Source organism: Hemibagrus wyckioides, linkage group LG11 (genome assembly GCF_019097595.1).
Source record: "Hemibagrus wyckioides isolate EC202008001 linkage group LG11, SWU_Hwy_1.0, whole genome shotgun sequence".
Lineage (NCBI taxonomy): Eukaryota > Metazoa > Chordata > Actinopteri > Siluriformes > Bagridae > Hemibagrus > Hemibagrus wyckioides.
Window position 1 is genome coordinate 1,550,045 of NC_080720.1, and position 14,704 is coordinate 1,564,748.

General features: G+C 42.8%; 1 protein-coding gene across 3 annotated transcripts; it reads right to left on the reverse strand.

The window, feature by feature from the left end:
• Positions 1-101: 101 nt before the first annotated feature.
• Positions 102-8,522, reverse strand: ube3a (ubiquitin protein ligase E3A). Of its 3 annotated transcripts, none has more exons than XM_058403297.1 (11): positions 8,365-8,522; positions 6,415-6,493; positions 5,722-6,035; positions 4,401-5,635; positions 4,119-4,263; positions 3,623-3,828; positions 3,254-3,418; positions 3,011-3,166; positions 2,847-2,920; positions 2,016-2,159; positions 102-1,284 (listed from the first exon to the last, which is right to left on the reverse strand). In XM_058403297.1, coding segments are annotated over exons 2-11 (2,562 nt in total). In that variant the 5' UTR covers positions 6,417-6,493; positions 8,365-8,522; the 3' UTR covers positions 102-1,163. The 3 variants fall into 3 exon arrangements, with proteins under 3 accessions (XP_058259280.1, XP_058259281.1, XP_058259282.1); XM_058403298.1 differs by having other exon boundaries at positions 6,415-6,460; positions 8,365-8,518; XM_058403299.1 differs by having other exon boundaries at positions 6,415-6,548; positions 8,365-8,510.
• Between the last annotated feature and the right edge of the window lie 6,182 nt (positions 8,523-14,704).

Genomic DNA, 14,704 nt, shown 5'->3' on the forward strand with positions numbered 1-14,704 from the left:
ACAAACCACAGACACCTTTTTCATAGTTTATGGAGGAAGATGGAAGAAAAAAAATAAAACAAAAATGACAGCAAAGAAACCTTTTTTTATTATTATTATTATTATTATTATTATTATTATTATTATTTCTGGTCCAGGGTGTGACTAAAGTGGATCTCCAGCTGTAACCTGATGGGTTCTTCTTTGGCACGTTATGACAGGACAGGACAGTCTGTGCCAAAAAACCTGTTAAATCATTTGTATTCTTGTTGTACAAACAGAACGTGGCTAATAAAAATGACATTAGAGATGGGATTTTTTTTATTATCTTGTTAGTTTAAAAGTCTGAAAACGTGATGATGAAATTAAAACGAAGACCACTTTCGCTTTCTCTTTTCATGCGATCTTGTCCATCACGTCACACTGAAGCGAGACCCCAGACTCTGCAGCTAAACACAGAACACTGGTGATAAGCAAGCGGCACAACCTTGCACACCTTCCTTCTCCGCAATAAATACCTGCTGAGAAGCTTCTAGAAACCGGAGCTCGTTCTGTACCTCTTTTTTTAAAAAAAAAAAAAAAAAGCATCAGTGATGCACGGGACTGACCTGGGAAGACCTATGAACCGTGACTAGTGGCTGAGATGAGACACAAAAACACGGACTGACATTCTGTATATTAATTAAGTGCACTTTCACAGTTCAACCATAGTTACAACGTTAACCACCGATCATCAGTCCTCCTCCTTTCCGTTCTGTTGTTTCGGATCTCTTTAGGGTTTAACGTATGCAACGATAGTCCTGAAGTTCTTTAACCTTGAACAAGTGCGCTGGATAAATGAAAACAGGCTTGCTTCTTTTTTTATCCCTTAAAATAAATAGTGCTATTTCTCAGTGCATACAAAAAAAAAATCAAAAAGGGAAACTTAACACTTACATGAGAGGAACACAAAGAGAGAGAGAGAGAGAGAGAGAGAGAGAGAGAGCCAAGAGTCCAGTGTGGTTTTATCTACTTTAGTTAGGCACAGGCACTCGGTCACCACAACTTTCCCGTTTTAGCCCATTTCACATCCTTACACTGAAACTTGATATTGTTGTTGTTGTCGTCGAGTTCGCCTTTGACGAACAGGTGAAAAAAGTTCTGTTTTTTGTTGTTTTTTTTTTGCTGCTGTTGCTCCTCGCACCTCAGAGCATGCCGAAGCCTTTGGCGTAAGTGATGGCTTTGAGGAGTCTCTCTCTAAGTTTCTCCTTGGTGGAGTATTCAGGAAGGAGCAGCACGTTAAAGCAGGTGTGAGACGTCGGTAACCTGAAGGATTTTACACACAAACAACATTGGAGAAATCATTTCACCCAGGCATCACGTTTCCTCAAGCTCTTAGAAACACAGATAACTGTAAGAAAAAAATGCATTAAAAAATGCATATATACATTATGGTCAACATTATGACCACCTGGCTAATATTGGGTCGGCCCCCCTTTTGCTGCCAAAACAGCCCTGAAGCCTCGAGATCCCTGAAGGTCTGCTGTGATATCTGGCACCAAGATGTTAGCAGCATATCCTCCAAGTCCTGAATGTTGCAACTTACAGGACTTAAAGGATACTTCTGATAGATACTGACCAGTGCAGACCGGGAACACCCCACAAGAGCTGCAGTTTTGGAGATGTTCTGATCCAGTGGTCTAGCCATCACAATTTGGCCCTTATGGTCAAACTCGCTCAAATCCTTACGCTTGTCCATTTTTCCTGCTTCTAACATCAACTTTGAGGACAAAATGTTCACCTGCTGCCTAATATATCCCCCCCACTAACAGGTGCCATGATCATCAGTCTTATTCACTTTACCGCTCACTGCTCATTTTGTTATATCTGATCTGTGTATATGTATGGAGGAAAAGACAGAAAGGGGGAGGGGGAAAAGAAAACTTTGCTCCGTCTCCATTTGCTGAAAATCTTCTAATCTCTCACTGAACATGCACAAATTTAAGCTGCTCGGTTTTGTCACCGCTGATTGAAGCTGTTCTAGTTGTTGTCTTTACCTGTCCGAGTCCGGCCCGTTTTTGGCGATGATCATCTTCAGCTTGCCCAGGCCTCCCACCGGCGCCCTGTCTGTGCCCGTGGTGAACTGCAGAAACAGCCTCTTCTGCTCCTGTCCAAATGAGTGCACCGTCTCCCAGAAGTCCCTGCGGTCAAATACAACCACAGCAGCATTAATATATAAATCACAGAACACCAGACAAACTTACAATCAGTAAAAGTATCGTTTATAGGAGAAGACATGAAGCACTAGTCTTAGTCTTAATAAACTTGACTGTTCTATTCCTATTCCACAACTTAAAAGGTACAATACTACTTTTTACTTGAAAGATTTATAAAATGTAATAAACAAAGTTTAAAGCTGTGACCCCAGCACAAGCTTATTAAGTGGCTGAGAAAACCTGTCTAGCCTTCTCCTGTCACTTATACTCTACAGGTCATCATAACATCCTGGAGGCAGAGCTTCGTACATAGGTGCGATAAGAGGAGGACATTCAATGTCTAATTCGACGACTTAACCCAGTGGTGTCCAATCTCACCCTAAAGGGCCGGTGTTCATTCCAATCAAGCAGGAGACACATCTGATTCCACCTGTTTAATCAGCTGGTCTTGGCTTTAAATGGGCTCAGGCGTGGCTTCTGCTCAGCTGGAATGAAAACCTGCACCTACACACCCACACCGGCCCTCGTATTATTTTGCATTTAAAATACTGTACGTTGGTAGGTTGTGTGTGTGTGTATGAACCCCAGGAGATATACATAATAATTTAATGACTAATTTAATTCGGTCTAAATAGTGAGTAATCTCAGTAAAATGATGAGTCTTTAACATACTTAATAATGCGACAGTCTCTGTTGTAACCTCCGTCGTATTCCGTGGTTTCTTCAAGTGCTTGAAAGTCGAGATTCTACAAGTGAGCAACAGACACGGGGGGGTGTTATCCAAACATGGCGCGAGTCAGATCACATGACTGTAACCCTGTACGGCGCTCACTTACTCTGCTGCCACATATCAGCAGCTCAATTTCCTCCGGCCGGAACAGATACTTCAGAGGAGACTCGTTAGTGACCATGTGGAAGCCTCTTCTGAAGGCCTTGAACTGTTTCTCCACACTTTTGTTCAGCATGTATTCAGCATAAAGTTCTACAAATTCCTGCACAGACACACTGTTAAGAAAAACTGTACTTTTTTTTATTATTTAAATCTGCATTTCTATTCCATCAATAATTGCACAACGAACCTTCCTGTTATCGTTAGTGACCGGGATTTTCTCTCCGCCTTCCTTCAAGTCGTACATGAGAGAATTCCCGAACAGGTCCGTCTGTGAGATCTGGAAGGTGATCATCATGTCCTCCTCCACATTGCCTTCATACTCCAGCAGTTCCTTAAGACTCTGATAAAGAACCTGACCAAAGCAGAAGCATGTTAAAATGCTGAGATACTTGGTGATGGAGAAACAGTCACTGGCTGATTATTTTCCTAGCAGTATGAATCTTATTTTTTTAATCCTCATCTTTATATGGTTTATGTATAACTTAACCTTAGTTTGAAAAAAAAAAAAAAGAGAAGCGAATAGTGAACAGAAGAGAAACAGCCGAATCAGCGTTACCGGATGAGAATCTCCAAGGTCTCGGAAAGTTCCTTTCTTCCCCATGAGCTTTCTGTAGACCACCATGGGAAAGTGTACATCCAGAATACAGTTGTTGTAAATGGCCAGGCCCAGGACGATCCCGATCAATGTGAACTGGCCTTCGTTCTCAAATGATGAAGGGTTAAACCAGAAGAGCTTTGTGCTTTCATCATAGGTGAACATACCTGCAAAGAACATGGAGAGAACACCATGAGGTATGAACACACACACACACACACACCTGAGAACCTAATGGACTGACATTTAATTAGCAACTGTACTGCAAACGTAAACAGGAAGCCATCAACAACAACAACATGAAACAGTTTAAACAGATTTATCAATAATATCGATATTGATAATAAGCAGTTACTTTAAACGGTGGCATGTGATTGGCTAAATTCTGGGCCTCCACATCACATATGTTTCCTTTCATTAGGCAGATTTTGAGAAATTGGTGTTAGTTCACCAGTACCTATATCTGGATTGAAGATCTCCTCTACTACCAGCTGAAAAAACTCTTTGGAAACTCCGCCTTCATCAACGCCTTGTTCTCCTTCAAACTCCACATACAGCTGTTTCTTCAGATCAGCTGGGTTCTCCATGGCAATCATCTCCAGCTGAAATGATCATTTTTGAACACAAAAATCTCAAATATCAAAAAACGTTACATAGCCTCTATCTAATTACAGATTTTATTAGTAAGTGCATGTGTACAAGTATTGTTGTGTAAGTAGCTAGCACGTTAAGGACTCACCCTGACGAGCGCGTCATCAATGATGTGATCTCTACGCACTTTGAGACGCAGGTAGGGGTTGAGTTGCTGTCCCTGCACCAGGCTGTAGAGCGCTGTGATCCTACGCTCGCTGTACATGCGGATGCGGTTGTCGTAGTAGAGGCCCAGGTTCTTAGTGACAGCATTTAAGATAAATGGGCAGGTCATGAAGGAGAACTTGCTCTCAGTTTCCACCTTGAAGAAGGTGTAGTCTTTGTCCATTTCCAGCACGTCATTGAGAGGCTCGTTGATGAATTCGTCAAAAGGGACGAGGGGGTTGCGGCAGTCCGAGACGCGTATGCCAAGCTCAGTTTCAAGCGGATCCACACGGGGACCTTTCTTGGCGCGACGCTCCTCACCCAACAGCTCCTGAAGCGTGAGCTCACTCGATTCTGCGATGGGCTCATCGTCTTCGTCTTCACTGTGCCCGATGTCCAGGTCACCCCCGAGGATGTTGGCGTAGTAGACCACCTTGAGGCACTTGGTGGCCGCTACTACGCCGTCGTCCTCGTTGACGAGGTTATCGCTGTTGAACTCATTGCTGATCACGGTGTACGTGATGAGCTGCTGGAAGGTCTCGAGTAGTCGCCGGATGTGCTCCGCACCGTGCTGCGCCCACAATCGTGCCAGCTTGGCTAGAGCAGGAAGGGGCAGCTTGCTCATGGCCTTGCAGAACTGCGGTAGTGCCATCTCCAGGTACTCTGGGCTGTGCAGGTTGCTGTTCTCCATCACGATGATAAACACGTTGAGGTAGTCGGGATTGGCGGCGTAGGCTTTGTGGTAGGTAAGGTCACACTCCACATTAGGTGACAAGTACACCAGCGCATTCAGGAAGGCCGCCTCCACCTTCTCATTGGACAGCAGCCGGTCGTAAACTCTCCGCACCGCCTCAATGTCCACCGATACCTCCACAGGCTTTCGGACATGGTCGCCGGACACTCCTTCGCTCGAAGACGCGGCGTCCGGGTCCACTTCCATAGCAGCGGCGGCGCAAGCCGAGGCGGCCTCTTTCTCGTCTTCATCCTTGTCCTCGTCTTTGGCCTGCAGTGACTTCAGCTCTTCCTTGGTGTGCTGCTTGGCTTTACGGAAGCTCTGAACCAAGCTCTCTGCGTTAGAGAACACCCTCCCAATAACACGAATCAGTGGAGAGTAGTCCTCCGTCTCACTGCAGATGGCCAGAATTTCATACACCTTCTCCTCCGTCAAGTAATTCAAATCTGAAACGTTAAGGGCAAAAAAGGGGGGCATGATGATTAAAAGACCATGATTAAAAGAAACTAACAAAACAAGGTCCTTAGTTTACCTCTAAAGTCTTCCCGGGTGGGAGGCAGGTCCTTGTGGTTCATCTTCCCGTTGCTACAAGCTGAAAAGTTGTGAGCTCCTTTGGCACTGTTCTCCGGGAAAGCCGAGCTGGCGCCTTTCTTGGAGGGATGGAGATCACACAGTTTGGCGTTATTCTTATACAGCTCCAGGGCCTTGATGGCCGCTGCATTGTTATCCATGCGCCGGAAACCTGGGGAGGAGCCACAAGCCTCATTCGTGCAGGCCTCATTTCCACAGCCCTCAGTTAACTGGTGGTAGTACCGCTCAATTAGATGTTTTGCAGCCGCTCGCTTCCTGTAGCACACATTCAAACCAGACAGCTCTGGATTAGTAATGGTTCGAATCTAAGAGTCTGTCTGTATAGTGCAAACCCTTCTTGTGCAGTTCAGGTTGTACATCATTCCAGGACCACAGAAGCTTAGGCATATGAGTTTTATGAAGAGGATGATTACTGCAACAAGCATGCAACATGGCTTTTGCAAAATATATTTCATGCTGGCTGCATGCATTATTTACACCTGATTCTATGGAGAAAGACAGAAAATGCTGCCTTTTTTCCTTTGTAGTGTCTTACTGACATACGATAATGATAAAATACCATACAACATGCCACACACACCCAACTCTGGATACACAATGAGATAACATGGAAATGCGAACGAATTATACTTACATTAGACTTGCTTAAAGTTTCCAAAGCCGGATTCTTTCTCTGAACTCTAGAGAGAACAAAACGTGGTCAGGAAACAATCCTGTTGATGATGAGAGGATGAGTTAGCTCTGGGCCAAACTGTACAACTTTTCTTTCTGAAGTTGAGCATAATGAATCATACAACTGTAAGTACTTCAGTACACACACACACCGGGCTCATGTTTTGCATCACTGTTCAGCTAAGGTATAATTGACGATTCCCATCTACATGCAGATTTATCCCTACGATCCTTACTATTAAAATATATACACTATATTGCCAAAAGTATTGGGGTGCCCCTCCAAATCATTGAGTTCAGGTGTTGTTTTTCAGGGGCTGGGCTCAGCCCCCTAATTCCAGAGAAAGGAACTCTTAATGCTTCAGCTTCATACCAAGACATTTTGGACAGTTTCATGCTCTTTGTGGGAACAGTTTGGGGATGACCCCTTCCTGTTCCAACATGACTGCACACCAGTGACCAAAGCAAGGTCCATAAAGACATGGATGAGTGAGTTTGGTGTGGAGGAACTTGACTGGCCTGCACAGAGTCCTGACCTCAACCCCACAGAACACCTTTGGGATGAATTAGAGGAGCGGAGACAATGAAATTGTCCAAAATGTCTTGTTATGAAGCTGAAGCATTAAGAGTTCCTTTCACTGGAACTAAGCCCAACCCCTGAAAAACAACACCTGAATGCAATGATTTGGAGGGGTGTCCCAAAACCTTTGCCAATATAATGTATTTATGTAACGTTTATGGAAGGAGCCTCCAGTCACAAAGTTAAACTGGTTTAATTTTACTCTAATTTTAACCATAGACACCTTCAGGGCAGAGGAAATGATGCTTTCTTTGCAGTTTCTCGGTTAAACAGAGTGCTTTATTGTCTTATTAACATCAGGAGAGGGCGAACTCCGAAAGGCTAGTGAGAGGATGAATGTGTTAGTACTTTAATATGTAAAAATAACGAAGTGTAGAGGTGGTGCACGAGCAACACACTCTGGGATGTGCTGTTAGAGGAAAACAATCAATCTAGGTGCGCTCACAGAAAACCGAATATCTTCCTTACGGGGTTTAATATGGAAATGATGGCAATTAAGTCCGTATGCAAACAGACGTGACGTCATTCTGGACGCTTTTATATTTTGAGAACATGCATAAAGTAACTACTTTTTCATGGAAGCACTGACAAGGGGTGCGAAAACTTTTGCACTCCACGGACAGGGAGCGTGTCTTAAAGGTTAAAAAGCGGAGGAGGATCGGATAAAAAAGATGCAATAAGAGATGATGTGTGTAGAAAGACAACACACACACACACACACACACGGTGTCGCAGTGAAGTGTGTAAGTGTGAGTGCAGGCTGTAAGCTGATTCCCATGGAGGACACGGGGGTATGACTGTGCACAAACACTCCAACACACACACACACACACACACACACACACACACAACCTCCACGGAAAGAGCTAGAAGAGTGAATAGAAATCCTGAATCTGGATCTGATGAAGCAGGAGAGAGATGGAGACACACCGGGCTGCAGCTGTCAGCGCCTTTAAACTGAAAAAAATCAGCGCTCATTCGGCTAGTTAGCAAACAACTAGCTAGCTAGCTAGCATATCAGGTGTTAGCTAAAAGCAACCTCTACTTTCGAGTCACGCAACTAGCTAAGATTTTCACCCTTTTATTTTCTTGTAACATTTCCCAAACACACAACAAACACCTCTCCCTACACGTCTGTATTTGTTTTTCTAAAAACCTCCTTCTTTCTGTCTGTAATCCCAGTGAAGCCTCGCTGATTAGCCAACTTAGCTAGCCCACCGAACACCCCCCCCCCTCCTCCTCCCCGCAAAAAATATAATGCAAGAGCACCACGCTTTTGCATTGCGTAGATTTTTATATTTAACCACAGAAGGTTCCGATCTGACAGCTTACGTCTGAAGATGCTCTGTTCGGGGTGAATAAATCCTGCCGCTCAACATCACAATCTCCCCCGCGATCCAAATTCTGCTCCTGCGCTTCAACTCCAGTCCCTGAACAAAATATTCTCCGCCATCTTGATTAGCTTAAAGCGAAACGCCAAACGCGGAGCGCGTCCCAGCATGCAGTGCGAAAGCTTCTAGCGGAAGCACGGCGCCGGAAGCCAAACGCGTCAAACGCACCGCCATCTTGGAGGGGAAAGGTCGATGTCCAGCGCTGAATAAGAGTTTACCGTCTGTAGTAAAAAAAAAGAAAGAAGAAAAAGAACAAACAAATATGGATTTTTTAACACGTATTATTATTATTATTATTATTATTATTATTATTATTATTAGTTAATTTACACCTGAGTATTGGAATATCTAAGAATGTACATGTCCATTTACTTAAGATGTTAATCAGGTGTTAACACATATATATTAAAGGTGTCAGAATATAGAGTGCATCACAGTTTGTTGTGTATGGGGCCGCATAGCCGCAGACCGGTCAGGGTGCCCATGCTGACCCCTGTGCACCACCGAAAGCACCAACAATGGGCACGTGAGCTTCAGAACTGGACCACGGAGCAATGGAAGAAGGTGGCCTGGTCTGATGAATCACGTTTTCTTTTACATCACGTGGATGGCCGGGTGCGTGTGCGTCTCTTACCTGGGGTACTCATGGCAACAGGATGGGAAGAATGCAAGCTGGCGGAGGCAATGCTTTGCTCAATGTTCTGCTGGGAAACCTTGGGTCCTGCCATCCATGTAGATGTTACTTTGACACGTACCACCTACCTAAGCATTGTTTCAGACCATCTACAACCCTTCCATGGAAACGGTATTCCCTGATGGCTGTGGCCTCTTTCAGCAGGATAATGCACCGTGCCACAAAGCAGAAATGGTTCAGGAATGGTTTGAAGAACACAACAACCAGTTTGAGGTGTTGACCTGACCTCAGATCTCAATCCAATCTAGCATCTGTGGGATGTTCTGGACAAACAAGTCCGTTCCATGGAGGCCCCACCTCACAACTTACAGGACTTAAAGGATCTGCTGCTAATATCTTGGTGCCACATCCCACAACACACCTTCAGGGATCTAGTGGAGTCCATGCCTCATAATGTTATCATATATATATATATATATATATATATATATATATATATTTATTTATTTATTTATTTATTTATTTATTTATCCTAATTGCTTACAAATTTGAGTTCAGCAAAATGTTATAGTGAATATGTGTTAAATGTTTTATGAGACGTTTGTAATATCATGACATGTCACCAGGTGGCACAATCTGTATTAGAAACTGAACTTCAATTTAACCTCCTGATTGAAAACGTTGCCTGTGTCCGCCATATTGGAGAGGTTCAACAAGCAGCACCAAGCACCAAGCTGAGGAAAATCAAATAGAATCTGGGGATTTGTTACACATATTTTAACACCTGCTTTTCTACAGACTTCAGAAGTTTCTAAATATCTTTCAGCAGGTGGTGTAAATAAAATAATGCGATAATGAGATGTAGCTAAGTGTTGATAAAGCTATCAAACTTATCAATACGTTATCCACTGTAAGTGTTTCACTGATAATGATACACTTATATTAGTTATTACTAATCATTTAAAATAATGTTCCATTAATTAAAGTTAATTAATTAGTTCCATTAATAAATAAAAGCTTCCAGAGTAGATACACTGAAGTTTTTAAACTTGCCACAGCATTAATTAAAAAATATCATGGGCAAATAAACATGAACAATAATTATTTTTATGAATGTAAAAATGGCATCAATTTATTTATTTATTTAAAGTAGCACAACATCCATCCATCCATTTTCTATACCCACTTTATTCCTAATCAGGGTCACGGGGATCTGCTGGAGCTGATCCCAACACACATTGGATGAAAGGCATGGGTACACCCTGGACAGGTCACCAGTCCATCACAGGACCACACATATAGACAGACCAATTCAAATTCAAATTTTATTCATCACATACGAAATCATACACAGTACGACATGTAGTGAAATGCTTTTTACGACTGTCCTACATTTGAAGAAAGAATTTAAAGTGTGTGGACAAGAAAAGTATAGGGATATAGGTAATAAAATATATATATATATATATATATATTATATATTTTATATAATATATATATATATAGGAAGAATAAAAACTATCATAGTAGAAATTAAAGACATGATAAATTATGAAAAACACCAATAGTTATGTAAGCCAATTTGTGTATCGGATATACATATACAAATATATGTGTATATAAAAATATATAGTATATATATAATATAAACATAAACATAAATAATAATAATAATAATAATATATTATATATAATATAATAAATAATATAATAATATATATAATATAATATTTATAAAAATATATAGTAATATTTATGTATAAACATTCTATAATATATAGTATATAGTATATACATGTATGTAGATAAAAAAAGACAAATATAAATATAAATGTAATGACAATAAATAATACAGTATGTACAGTGTGCATACATAAGATAAATATATATATATAAGGGAAAATATAAATGTCCAATTTTAACAGGAATAACGATATCTATTGTACAAATACCAATTGTAACAGTAAAGTGTCGGTGCAGTACGCACACAAAGATGTACAGTGGGTGTGGTTATTGTGTGTGCAGAGTAGTGCAGGGTATACAAGTAGTGCAATTATTGTGTGTGCTTAGCTGATTATCAGCTGAGGTAGAATGTCATGTCATGTGGGTTAAGTCTAGAAAGTCCAGGTACTAGGTGTTCTGGTTGAGGAGCCGAATGGCCTGCGGGAAGAAGCTCCTCCTCATTCTCTCTGTGTTTGCCTTCAAGGAACGGAAACGTTTCCCTGACCTCAACAGAGAGAAGAGTCCATTGTTGGGATGGCTGAGGTCCTTCATAATCTTCCTGGCTTTGGTCCAGCACCGCTTGCTATATATGGTGTCCAGGTCAGGAAGCTCGGTGCGGATGGTACGCTCGGCTGATCGCACCACCCTCTGGAGAGCTTGCCTGTCCTGTTTGGTGCTGTTCCCAAACCAGACAGTGATACTTCCCGTCAGGATGCTCTCAATGGTGCAGGTGTAGAATGTCTTTAGCACCTTTGAGGGCAGTTTAAAGTCCTTTAGGCATCTAAGATGATAAAGACGCTGCTGGGCCTTCTTCACCAGGGTGTTAATGTGACAGGACCATGTCAGGTCCTGTGTGATGTAAACACCTAGGTCCCGGAAACTGTCCACTCTCTCCACTGGGGTCCCATTGATAGTCAGGGGCTGGTAATTCATCTCCTGCTTGGTGCTGGTCCACTATCAGCTCCTTAGTCTTGCTGACGTTCAGGAGGAGATTGTTGACCTGGCACCAGTGCTGAGGGTGAGTGAGGGTGAGACATGGTTGCCCAACCATACTGCCTGTGGTCTGTCTGTCAGGAAGTTGGAGATCCATCGACACAGGGATGGGCTGAGGCCCAGGATCTCCAACTTAGTGGTGAGGATGGAGGGAATTATGGTGTTAAATGCTGAACTGTAGTCAACAAACAGACAACCACACACACTCACACACACTCCTATGGGCAATTTAGAATTACCAATCAACCTAATGTACATGTTTTTGGACTGTGGGAGAAAACCAAAAACACATACATTAGGTTGATTGGTAATTCTAAATTGCCCATAGGTGTGAGTGTGTGCAACCAAGAGCTCTTGAGGAACTAACAGGTCAGTGAGTTCATTATTCAGCACTAATTCCTTCCTGCTGAAAGCTGACCAACACAGCAGCAGTTCAGAGATGGTGTGATAGTCTCCAAGTGGCTCTGTCCACAGCAGTGCCCTGGGTCACAGGCTGTCCACTCAGATTTATCCACAGCCTCAGTGACCACCACCAAGTGACAAGACTCCAAGGATAGAGCGTCTGGATGGATCAGGCAGGTCCGGAAAGAAGAAGTGGTCACACTGGAAACTCAGTACATTGGGAGCTTGGGAGTGGGATGTATAGCTTGACAGAGAGAGAGAGAGAGAGAGAGATTAAGTATGCTTGTGACCATGTGATGTTTAAAGACAATGTAGATTATGTGTAAAGTGCAGGCAGGGACTCCGGCAAGACTAGCTATGACATCATAACTAAAAGGGAGAGCCAGAAGGTCACAGACATGAAGGCACATCAAACACTCATCATCACTAATGTTAGCTGATTACCTTGGTGCTAACAAAACACAAACTTTAATGGACGTTTCCTGCACATTCTTTTCACCAATTTGTAGCTTGAATGCCGGTGAGTGGGAAAATCCCATAATTCCCTGTTCAGAGGTGTGTTTTTCTCCTCTGTTGGAGAACCTTACACAGAATTCTACTGGTTGAAGATGAAATCTGAGCAAGCACTTGGAGAACATCTCAGAGAGCAGGAATTGGTTTGATATCAACATTTGTATGGAAATAAACAAACCTGGAAACAAGGTTTCTATGAATATATACGACCCCTAGTAATCTAGGGAAAAGCAGAAATCCTTCTGAAACACTACAAAGTCCTGAGTGTCTACTTTCATATGAGCTTCATAGTAACCTCCACTGTGGAGTGGAACACGACAAAGACACTCAATCATCAACATGGACACAACAAGAACAGGACGGAAGAATATTTTTTGATCTCCAGGTAAAAGAGAAAGAGATTCAATCAAATTTACACCAGAATTTTAACTTCAATTGCTTAAATCTTATCTCTATTTCATGCTAATCTTGTTTATTTCTCAGTGAACAGTGTCGAGGGACTCGAGGGAAGTCTTTCACATGTGAGAAACCTTGTGATTATGACTGAAGGATTCTGAGAGGAACCTGATGATCCAGGAGGAACGTTTTCCCCAGCGGTTTGATTTGAACACAGAGGCTGTGACTGAGAGAAGCATTCCCATAACGCCTGGGGCTTTATTTCAGCAGCTGCCCCATGGGATCTTCACTGCAGGGTAACAACACAGGCAGGTCTGAAGAGCACTGACCAGAACTCAGAACTTCACACACACACACAGACACACACACACACACACACACATCCTGTATTCATAAAGCCGACAGCACCACAGGGAACACTGACGTGGTATATCCACCCCAACGCTTGTGTATTCCGTTTCCTGTTTCCCCTTTCTGTGTGATGGCTTTTGTATCAGACACACAAACCTCCTCAGGGTACAAAAAGGAAACTTGATGTATTTACAGGTTTATTAATCTGATACGACATTCACATCCTCTTTTACTTTCCAACATTTGGCTTTATTCAACCAAACCCTCAGAGATAAACACTGCCTTCTGTTCACTCGCACGATTAACTCTTTCATTTCCACAGATTATTTTTCTATAAAATAAAAAATCCAGGCAGACGGTCAGTACGCAGTGAACCCGAGGAGATTTTTACAAGAGTGAGTTTTACAGCCGTCTGGAGATACAAACCGGGGATAAAAATAATTCTTTCGACCCGCAGCACTGCAGATGACAAAATGCTGTAAAAACGCTGCGACAAATTGAGGATTTATGGAGCTGCTGTGAGACGAAGCGAGGAAATGACCGATTAAATCACAGAGCCACTTCAGACATCAACACAAACACGCCAAATGATCACACTGTGGCTGGAACCCGCCACCAAACACACTGCACATGGGCTTTAACAACATTTCACACAACAGTTTATTTGGGAAATGATGGATTTAGTCGTCGGTTTATTCCAAATTTAGTTGATTCAGCTGAAAAGGTTTTAGTTTTTGTGTTGAGATTTAATTTTACAGTTTGTCTCAGTTGAAGGTTTTGTCCTTTGTGGGCGTGTCCTTTGTGGGTGTGTTAGTTTGGGTCATGTCAGTTGAAGGTGTGTCAGTAGAAGGTGTGTCAGTTAGGGGTGCGTCAGGTGGGGGTGTCAGTAGAAGGTGTGTCATTTGGGGGTGCGTCAGGTGGGGGGGTCAGTAGAAGGTGTGTCAGTTGGGGGTGTGTTAGTTGAAGGCATGTCATTAGAAGATGTGTCAGTAGGGGGTGTGTCAGGTGGGTGTGCCAATTGGAGGTGTGTCAGTGAAGGTTTGTCAGTTGGAGGCGTGTCAGTTGAAGGTGTGTCAGTTGGGGGCATGTCAGGTGGGTGTGTCAGTTGAAAGTGTGTCAGTTGGGGTGTGTCAGTTGAATGTGTGTCAGTAGAAGGTAGGTCAGTTGGAGGTGTTTCAGTTGAAGGTGTGTCAGTTGAGGCGTGTCAGTTGAAGGTGTGTCAGTAGAAGGTAGGTCAGTTGGAGGTGTTTCAGTTGAAGGCATGTCAGTT

Bases quoted from the DNA above. Each gene is read 5' to 3' on its own strand.
- ube3a (XM_058403297.1), bottom strand. The intron at 3,419-3,622 runs GTAACGCTGATT...TGCTTTGGTCAG, and splicing joins ACCTTGGAGATTCTCATCCG to GTTCTTTATCAGAGTCTTAA. The intron at 1,285-2,015 runs GTAAAGACAACA...AAAATCCTTCAG, and splicing joins AACGGGCCGGACTCGGACAG to GTTACCGACGTCTCACACCT.